The 10,718-nt window shown below is 42.0% G+C and overlaps 1 protein-coding gene across 1 annotated transcript; it reads left to right on the top strand.

Moving 5' to 3' along the window:
• The first annotated feature begins 3,411 nt into the window (after positions 1-3,411).
• On the top strand, positions 3,412-10,590 carry wdr20a (WD repeat domain 20a). Its single transcript, XM_070979623.1, has 4 exons — positions 3,412-3,702; positions 6,109-6,291; positions 7,012-8,352; positions 9,455-10,590. Exons 1-4 carry the CDS (start codon positions 3,439-3,441, stop codon positions 9,506-9,508), a joined length of 1,842 nt encoding a protein of 613 aa, XP_070835724.1. The 5' UTR covers positions 3,412-3,438; the 3' UTR covers positions 9,509-10,590.
• Positions 10,591-10,718: the final 128 nt, after the last annotated feature.

Below are 10,718 nucleotides of genomic sequence, written 5' to 3' on the forward strand. Positions count from 1 at the left end.
TGGATGTTAAGCTCGACTTAAGTTCCAGCCCTCCATCACTGTGTTCATGACAGCCATGCAGCATTTAAGCAGCTGATCACCAAACCTTTATGCAGAGATACTGAAGGCAACACAGCTCAGAACAGGAGCTGTGGGACAAAATGATGTTTTCAGTGTACTACTGCCACCTGCTGGTTGGAAAGAAACTGAGTTTTGCCAGAGAAAAAGTACTAAATACTCCAGGAGGAAAGGAAACTTGGTACATCTGCAAGCTATTGAGGAAAATAAAAATAAGACGTTTCACAACACTTGTGTGAGAACACATGTAAGAAACAAACAAAAGGATCTGAGCCAGCAAAAACACTGAATGCAATGTTTACATATTTTATGGTTTGTCCATTAGTAAACCTGCAGTACTTCAGTCTGCAAGAAAAGTGGCTTTAAAAGATTTATTTACCAGCAAGACCAGAAAAAAACATAAAGCCAAAGCCACACAGGAGTGGCTTAAAAACAATGCCTGAATGACCACTTACGTAATCTACGCAACCTCTCAATTTGTAGACAGTAAAACTTATTTTAAAAGATTTTGATAGGGTGCCGAAAAGGCTCTCTTTATCATCAAAATCAGGAAGTGTTAAAACGTTTCTATCCAGTGCAGCACTAGAGACTTATTTATCATATGTGGACAAAAAAAAAACAGTATCACATTTGAATTTTCTTTTTGAAAGGTGTTATTTTTCTTTTATTGTTAGAAAGAAAACATACAGTTGCTTCACTGCCAGTGCAAAGGTTGTAGCCCACTTCGGTCTATTAAAGAGACCCAGGTTACTCTGGCAAGTCTCCCAACAAAAATCATAATTGATAAAGAGATAATCAGCACAATGTGTGAGACAATCAAATGAGTGAAAGTGCATTGGCAAGTAACTATTAATAGTACCTTAAAGCATTTAAGGCACTGAATATGACTGGAGTGCTTCAGTCTGTTGTTAGATGGCTCTATAATGGTTCAGATGCAGACCCCCGCCTCCTTCCTGTTCCTTCTCCATGTTGATGACACACTGCCTCTTTCTCTGCCCCAGCTCCACCACCTCTGCTCCCGGCAAACCCATCTTTCTCTTGGAGAGAGATCTGAGGTCACAGGGTCTGGGGGATCTCTCAGAGGAGCTATCTAGCATCTGGGCTGAACTCTGTTCCACTGGGGTTACAGGTCCAGATGTTTGACGTGTGGAGGATCTTGAAACATCAAATTGCCGATGTAGTTCTATATCCATGGTTTGGGTGTGCATTGTTGAATCACTGGCCATTTCCTCTTTAACATCTCCACAACCATCCCTGTCACTGTGGGAGGGCAGAATATCAAGCTCACAGTCCCACAGCTCAGAGTCACTCCCACATTTCATCTGGACATCCATAATGTGTTGCTGCTCTGTTTCAGGATCTCTCATCCCATTCTTCACCACTTCTCTGAGAGAGGCAGGGTGATGAAGGATAAATCTCCTGCTCCTGCTCAGGAACCGAAAGCCTCCTCCTCCACCTTTTCCCTGCTGCCTCGTTCGCCTGCTGGAGACCCCCACGTCGCCATTTGACTCCACAGAATCCTCAGAGCTCCCATCGTATGGGTCCAAAAACTACAATCATGGGCACACATGCATCCACTCATGAACACACAGAACTGTAGGAGGCTTTTGCAGCAGAAATGGGTGGATTAGAGGAAGGAGAATGCTTACCAAAGAACAACAGCCACGCCTTCCTGCAGCCTTGTGAGTTAACGTCCGCCGAAGAGTCCCACTCTCTGGTGCACTGCTCACACATCCCTGTTTAGCAAGGAATTCAGAGATTTTTGCATTGACAAGACAGCAATCAATGTATAAATTAAAGAGCTGAGTGCATGCTGAAGCCCATCCCAGTGTGCCCCGCCTAAATGATATTACTGAGACCACCAAAGACAAGACCGTGGACATTGGAAGGTGTGTGCAGTGTCCTGCAGTGGTGCCAAGAAAATGGGCATGTAGAGTAATTCATGGAGATAGCCAAAGGAAAATGTCTGGCACTAGGTGTAATTATTTAAAATATGTATTTAAACTCCCATTATCACCTATGCATTTGTGTTTATTGCACCATGCATGTAATGTGTGCGTCATGTTCACATTCACAAATAAAGTTATACCATAGTGCTGGTGTCCGACCATCTTGGACTGATCTCGGAGTCAGAATCAGTGCTGGACTCCACTTTACACATCTCCTGACAGGAAGCAGACGACACTCCAGTCCACATTTATACATCAAAGCAAGACACAAATGAAATGGAAATGATTTCCAACAGCTGATAAGAGGTCAGAGCACTGTTCAGGATGGTGATGTCATGTGGCTAAATCATCTCACCATGTATTTGAAAGCAAGCTGGTCCATGTTGTTGGGTGCATGTCTATCTCTGTGGTCTAAATGGAGAAAAGAACGGGAATTTGTAGTGCAATAATGCACTTTCAAAGACAGCAACATGCATGTACATGCAACCAAAACATATTTTTTGGTTAAAACTTTGTACAAAAGGCTAATAATTCAAACTATTATTCAGCCATGCTGTGCCACAATACTGTGCTCAAGGAAACAAACACTGCATAAAATGACAAGGTTTTTAATTCTGAGAAAAATAAAAAATGTTCCAATGAAAAAAAAATATATACCTGGAAGTGAGAGTTGTCGTCTTCTCCTGTGTGCCATGACATCTGGCGCGTATAACTTTTCTGGACCACGACAGAGTGCAATACTTCAAAGATGTCTTTGTTACATGTTCAGGTAAACTGCTAGATTAATTAAGCAGCAGAGGACCAGGTGCCCTTGATATGATGCGGCCACAGGTGAGCAGCTTTCACGCGACAAACAGCATGGACACGAGCTGAAAACGCCACTGAGTCAGCTAATTTCAAGATTCTAACAAAAAATACGTCCGGTGATTTTTTTTTTTTTTTCTTTTCAAAATAAAGTTCATATTGACCTCACTGGTTCCGCGCGACACCTTACATGTCCATAACGCTATGAAATACATCACCTTGCATTGTAAGCCTTTTTTTTTTTTTTTTTTTAATACATCTATTTTCTAAAAAGTATTTGAAGTTTTTACATCCCTACAGGTTAAGGAAGAGGTAAATGACTTCAACATAATGTCAAACGTTTGGTTTAATATTTATATTACTTCGGTAAACCTTAAATTATCCTACTGTTATGAAACTTTAATTTTCTCAAATGTGCTTTTCTAACGTATGGTTTAATATTAACATAACGTAATGTTTTAGTAAGAAATACAAAGCTGTATGAACTTAGTTATTCAAAGATAGCGACAGTCGAATCCTCCTCCACCAGTTCCCCGGTGAACCGTTGGGGGGAACGGGAGAGTCGGAATGCCCGCTCCACGGCCCGCTCCCCTCCGTGCGTAAGATCCGGCCTGCGGGAAAGGGATGAATGTTAATTTCAAAGATGGCGGCGGAGGGAGGAGGGAAGGAGATGAACGAAATTAAAACTCAGTTCACCACTCGGGAAGGCGTCTATAAACTCCTCACTCACTCCGAATACAGCCGTCCTAACAGGGTGCCTTTCAACTCGCAAGGCTCCAACCCCGTCAAGGTCTCCTTCGTGAACGTCAACGACCAGTCGGGCAACGGCGACAGGATCTGTTTCAATGTGGGCCGTGAGCTGTACTTCTACATCTACAAAGGCGTTAGAAAGGTAGCGTGCTAACGTGGCTAATGTCAGCGGAAATTCGTGATACTGTGTGTTAAACAATAGCATTCCCACCTGAGCTGTGTCTGAACTTCAGGCTTGTGTTGGCTGTATTAAATAACTCTGGCAGGTGCTTGACTTTGAAATGAGCTGACAGCTAGTTAGCTTGAAGCTAAGATGAAGCTAGCCTACTAGTTAGCTAGCTAGCCAACGCGATTGGCTAACATTAGCGAGCCAACAGCTACTCCGAGGCCAGGGGCTAAATTCCGTGGCCAGTCCGTCACACTGTTTTAGTTTTTGATGGAAGGATTCTTGAGGTTGGATAGCGATCACTAGGTTAAAGTTGACCTTTTTGATTTGATATAAGTTGTCAGTGTTGACGTTGCTGCTGTAACGGTTGTAGTTTGTGATGACAGTGACAGTTTAGGTTGATACACAAAACACCTGTCGACGCCTCTTGACTGACAGCTGTCGGCATATCGCAATGATGCTGATTTAGTGTATGTCTCTTGGCTAGCAACCTAACTGCTGCCTTCATGTTTTAATATATTGGCACTCAGCTCTTAGCTTGGGGATGTGTCTGGACAAAATCTAAGACCTGTTCCAACTAGCTGACTTGTTCTGCCTGTACAGAAATGCTAACTTTAGCTTGATTTGTATGATGGATGTAAGTTAGCTTTGTGCATTTTTTTCTGGTAAAGCATCCGTAATTAGAAGGGATAGACTTATTTGAAGGCTTTATAACTGTACAGTGTATTTTTACATTCTGCGTAGATGTTCACATCTTATGTGTGACAAACACATAAGTCATTTAATTTTTCAGTAAGTCATGGTGATGGTTATTTCTGAGAAATATGTGATGGTTTGAGGGTGGAGAACGAGTGCAATCCTGTAATAACTCAGCCTCATCACGATACGTTGCCGACAATACGCTGGTGTCATTTAGGACCATTGTGATACAGACCACCTCATGCTACATTTATAAAAAATCATAAACTAGCCATAAATACTTTGTCTGTATGGTTGCATAACGTGGTTTCAGCTAACAGCTGACTTCACATCACAGGTTGTCAGGAATCAGCTGACTTTCAACTCGAAGCAATGTGTCACAGCCCTTTGCCATAACATATGCATGTCATGTGTGTCTGTGCCATGAAGAACAGCAATAGACTGGCTGAGGACTGAACAACAAGCAATTAGGGAAAAAATCAAGAGTTTATAGTGCAGAATTTTCTATCAAAAGGCAAAAAGACTAAACCGTGTTCAGGGGAGATTCTAGTGTTGTCAATCCCAGTGATTTTAAGTTTGACAGGACACATAAACGGTCATGTTATTATGTCATAAACACATTAGTCATATGCCTAATAAAAACAATGATATTTGGTTTCAGTGCGTCAGTGATGCATCAGAAGACAATGTTCACAGTACATCACCTTATTGATTACTTTTCCCATTCCAAAAAATGGAGCTGGAAGAGACTGGCAAATTTACTTGTCTGAGATGTTTTGCTGGAGCAAATATTTGGCTACAGGTTTAAAGCAAAAATAGTTAGACTGTCCTATGTGCGACAGCCAGCAGTGAATAAATCCAGCAGCTCACCCAGACCCATTTATTTCCTCTGTGTGTATTTGTAAGACAAGTTGATTCTTCACCAGTGTTGACATATGCTTATTATGTACCATTGTTGCCCTCTATGTCAATCATCAACGCACAGTCTAATACGATGCATATGGCTGTGAGACTGAAGAGCTTTGATTTGGACTGGGCTCATGATTTAAATTACTTTTAAGACCTGGTGTGACATTTGGTCTCTTTGACATCTAACAGTAATGGAGGAACCACTGAGTCATCATCTTGCACTCTGAGAATTTTCCATGCTACAAGTAGTGTAAACTGCAAATCATTAACAAATGGAGCTGTTGTACTGGTTATCTACAGGAAATGTCCAAGGTGTCTTGTTTGCGGTGGTAAAATACTGTTTCCCTGATATCAAAAACAAACTGTACATCATACAGCGTCATTGCTTGCTTCTACAGAGAAAAGACACCTCCGCTCTTGAGCGCTTCCTCATTTTTGCTCGATGACTGTCAACTATGTGATATTTTTCTAAAGGTCACAGAACAGTTTTGTGTTCAGATATCAGTTCTTGTACATTTTGGTTGTAAGACATTTGATTTCAGAAGGCTTTTGATCAACTTGACTGTCCTGATCAGTGGAATTAATTAATGTTGTCCCTTCAGCTTCAGTGTGTTTGAGATGAAGCACAGGAAGAAAAAACAATATAACTGCAGACTCAGCCATATAGTTTGACCAACAATAGCCTTTGTCATGCAACAAAGTGCATGAGGTAATATTTCATATTTAAAGGTTACTGCACTCACTTTGCGTGGCGTTGGTGCTTTCTCTCTTCAGGCTGCTGACCTGAGCAAGCCCATAGACAAGCGCATCTACAAGGGAACGCAGCCCACCTGTCATGACTTCAACCACCTCACAGCCACAGCAGAGAGTGTGTCCTTGCTGGTGGGTTTCTCAGCAGGGCAGGTACAGCTCATTGACCCCATCAAGAAGGAAACAAGCAAACTCTTCAATGAGGAGGTAGGCGCCTGAAGGACAGATTATTTAGAGTTTTGTATACAGAGTTCTCCACAACTAGCAGGTACTGTTTAGTAGAAGGAAAACTGGCAGAGCCAGTGGATTTTCACATTTATTTTTTAACCAATTTGTTGTGGCACTGTGTACATATGTTGAGTCTTGTCAGATCTGCTTATTTGTTTCTGCCATTGCAGGTGAAAAGGTGTTTATTTTTGTTGCATCTCATCCAACCCCACAGAGATTAATGAACCTGTTCCCCCCCAGGAGAACCATTAATTAATCCACAACTCAGCAGATTGTGCTGTATAAAATGATCGCTCATATAAGATCTAAAATACTGTTTCAGTATTTACTGAAATGTGTGTATATGTATTTGCTTATTGAACTGCAATGTCAATTTTATGTCATTATTGCACTACATGTAGCAAACACTCCTGCCTTCTTATGTAGAGGATTTAAATCATCTGAATGACAAGAGGTTTAGCATGTTCAAAGGATGTCATAGCCTTTCTTGTTTTTTTAATGCTACTTTTTGTGTTTTAATTGCCCAGTCCCTTTAAACAGAATATGACCAAGTGCTGTAAGACTTTAAAAGAGCTCTCTGTGTTTTTAAGCATGTTCAGAATATCTCTTTGCTGATGATCTTGTACTGACATTATTTTTTCCCTCTCCCCTTCTCCCTCCTCTCACTCTCAAACCTCAACCTTCCTTCTCTCCTGCCAGAGACTAATAGACAAATCCAGAGTAACATGTGTGAAATGGGTGCCAGGCTCTGAGAGCCTGTTTCTGGTCTCTCATGCCAGTGGGAATATGTACCTGTACAACGTGGAGCATACATGTGGCACCACAGCACCACACTACCAGCTGCTTAAACAGGGAGAGAACTACTCTGTACACACTTGTAAGAGTAAATCCACGCGGAACCCTCTTCTTAAATGGACAGTGGGTGAGGGGGCTCTGAATGAGTTTGCCTTCTCTCCAGACGGGAAGTTCCTAGCCTGTGTTAGCCAAGACGGCTTCCTACGGGTCTTCAACTTTGATGCGGTTGAGCTTCACGGAACCATGAAGAGCTACTTTGGTGGCTTGTTGTGTGTGTGCTGGAGCCCCGATGGAAAGTACATAGTTGCAGGTGGAGAGGACGATCTAGTGACTGTGTGGTCGTTCTTGGACTGCAGAGTCATCGCCCGAGGTCACGGGCACAAGTCATGGGTGAGTGTGGTGGCGTTTGACCATTACACCACCAGCGTGGAAGAGAGTGACCCGATGGAGTTCAGTGGTAGTGATGAGGACTTCCAGGATCAGATGATCCACTTTGGACGAGACCGAGCCAACAGCACACAGTCTCGACTCTCCAAGCGCAACTCCACGGACAGCCGGCCTGTTAGTGTCACATACCGCTTTGGCTCAGTGGGCCAGGACACTCAGCTGTGCCTATGGGACCTCACTGAGGACATCCTTTTTCCCCATCTTCCACTCTCACGGACACGAACACACACTAATGTGATGAATGCTACTAGCCCCCCTGCGGGTGCTACAATAATCACTAACACCTCTAGTAACACTACTAATGGAAACAACAGTGGTGCCAATACTCCTGGCATTAACTCCCTCTCTACTACATTACCACGCTCCAACAGCCTACCCCACTCAGCTGGCACCACAACAACAGCAAACAATACCAACAAGGCTGGCAGTGGTGGCGGCATCGGCAGTGGAATTATGGACAGTGCCATCGCAACAGGTGTGAGTAAGTTCGCCACACTGTCACTCCACGATCGGAAGGAGCGCCACCACGAGAAGGACCACAAACGCAACCACAGCATGGGCCACATCAGCAGCAAGAGCAGCGACAAGCTCAACCTGCTGACAAAAACCAAAACAGACCCTGCTAAGACTCTGGGCACTCTGCTGTGCCCGCGCATGGAGGACGTGCCCCTCCTTGAGCCCCTCATCTGTAAAAAGATAGCACACGAGAGACTGACTGTACTCATATTTTTAGAGGACTGTTTAGTGACTGCTTGTCAGGAGGGATTTATTTGCACATGGGCGAGGCCAGGCAAAGTGGTAAGTTCTTTTTAACGCAGGAAATGTGGGGGAAATTTGAAGTGATAACATTATGTCTGTCAATCTTTAGCTGTCCTAAAATCAGCTGGTGGGCTGTAACTAAAAATCAAGACATATTCTGAAAGCATTAAATAAACTCTGGACATTTCTCAAGCATTTTTAGCTTTTATAGTCAGACTGCCACTCTTTGCAGGCAGGCAAGTAACATATCAGACTTGGTTTAATGTACATCGGCTTTCCAATGAAAGACCTATTATGCCTAAGTTTCAAATATAACCGATGCTATGAAAATATTCCAGTCTGGTTTTATAATACATTCTGATAAGGAGGAGTCCTTGTGTAGACCTGTGAGGGGAAAGAAGACGTTAATCCGTACCAAGTGTGTTCATTGGTTCATCATAATCATCCCACAATGCATAGCAGCATAGCCAAGAAGTCATCTGCATACACTTTCACATTTCAGCTTTTATGCAAATGGCTCTATTTTGAAGAGTCTCTTCTGCAGTTTCTTACATGCTTACAGCTTAACGTGTGTATACGCCCTTGTATACTTCCCTTTTGTCCGTGTTGTTTTGAGAGATTTTGCCAGAACGAGGCACACGGTAGTCTGGATGTGGAACATACAGGCAGTCTGAAGGCTGGTTAGTCCAGAGAGATTGTTATTTTCAATCAGAGTCAGACATTAAGCGCTAGAGGAAGAAATGCTCAAAGTTAGTCTTCACTCATAGGGAAGAATTAAAACAAGCCTCGTGTTTTATGCTTAAGGACTGAGTGTGTAATAGCAGAAGTGTATCAACAATGTTAGACTAAAAAGGTTTGGTGAGATTTCCCTGTTTATAAAAAAACAAAAGTCAAACGTGATCATGTACATTAGAAGTGCCTTGATCCAGCAAACCTCTCAAAGACATCGTCAGTGTCACACTGTACACTCGTCATCCTCTTTGACCGCCGTGCTCAGGCTTTTAATTAAATGCAGGGGGCCGGGATGTGGAAAGAAGCGGCTAGAGGCTAATTTTTTATTGGGGCTGTTTGTTGCTTGACTTTTTTTTGCTATAGTATGTGAACTTTCCCAATGCAAATCTCCTTGTTTTCCTTTTTCCAGGGTTTATTGTCATCCCAAAACCAAGCCAGCTCTCCCAGTGGAACAGTAGTATAGCCACAATATTTCTGCTGCTAAAGAACCCTGCAACCCAGAGTCTGATGCTGCTCTTCACCCTGCAAGCATTGCAAGTTTTCCTTTTCTTTGATACCCCTCCCCGCCCTCCCCCCACCCGATTTTTCTTAATGGCTCTTCTGTTCTTTTTGTTTATCACTCACTTGACCTAGTGGAGGAATGAAGCAAGAAAAGGTGTGGTGCAATTGTGGACTATTGCGCTAATGTTCTGTTGTTCTCTGGAGTTTTAACACATTTTAGAGTTTTAAAAATCTTTCTTTCACGTCAGATCTCATCAGACTGTTGTCCCCTCTGGAAATAAAGCTTGGCTTTGTTAGATGCAAACCAGACAATTGTGGCTTGAGATTAAAGGGATAGTTCATTTAAATTTTCATACCCCGTGTGTACCCCCCATTTTTTTAACCTTGTGGTGTAGCCTGCTCTCGGCTCAGGGTCACTGACTGAAATATGACTTTTGGGTGAACTATCCTTTTATGACCAAGTGCGTGAGCATCTGAAAATTTTGCATCCATCCACATTCACCCACCACTTCTGTCTTTTCTTGAGTAGAATCTCCCCATTATGACTTTGCACTGATTTTGTTAGTTATTTTGTTGTTTGTTTTTTATAACTACTCTAATGGAACAAAAAAAAAAAAAAAAAGGGTTGAGGACTGCCTTGTTGCACTCGGCTTTAACATCCTCAGTCTTGAAATCTGAATCTATAAAGCTGGATGCTGCAATCATAGTCTTTTTAAAGAAAAAAAAAATTGTTTGCACTTAAATTAGTTTATTAGAAGAAAATGGCTTTACATTTTTGGGTGTGCTCAGAACTCACAGATGGCTAATACAGTAGGTGAAGAAAATGATAAAAACTATTAAAACCTTTATCTATTGAGCATTTATTTTAATATTATTTCAGATTCAAATCTGCTCTGTATCATAATGTGTATATTGTAATTAATTGATTTGATGGGGGCCTAAGCAAACTACCATTACTCCAGTGGAAGTTTTGTCATTGATAGTTATATTTCTAAAGCCTAAAGTATACATATTAATAATATTAAAATAATCTTGAATACACAGTTTTCTGTTCTTGTTTTGTCGCATGTGCTGTATTTACACAACAAGTGTGCAATTCCTTTGTCAAGAAAGCCAAAGTTGCTTGAAGTCACAAAAAAATCTCTTATACAACATGGAACCTTATATCCTCT

This window comes from Chaetodon trifascialis, chromosome 14 (genome assembly GCF_039877785.1).
Source record: "Chaetodon trifascialis isolate fChaTrf1 chromosome 14, fChaTrf1.hap1, whole genome shotgun sequence".
Taxonomy (NCBI): Eukaryota; Metazoa; Chordata; class Actinopteri; order Chaetodontiformes; family Chaetodontidae; genus Chaetodon; species Chaetodon trifascialis.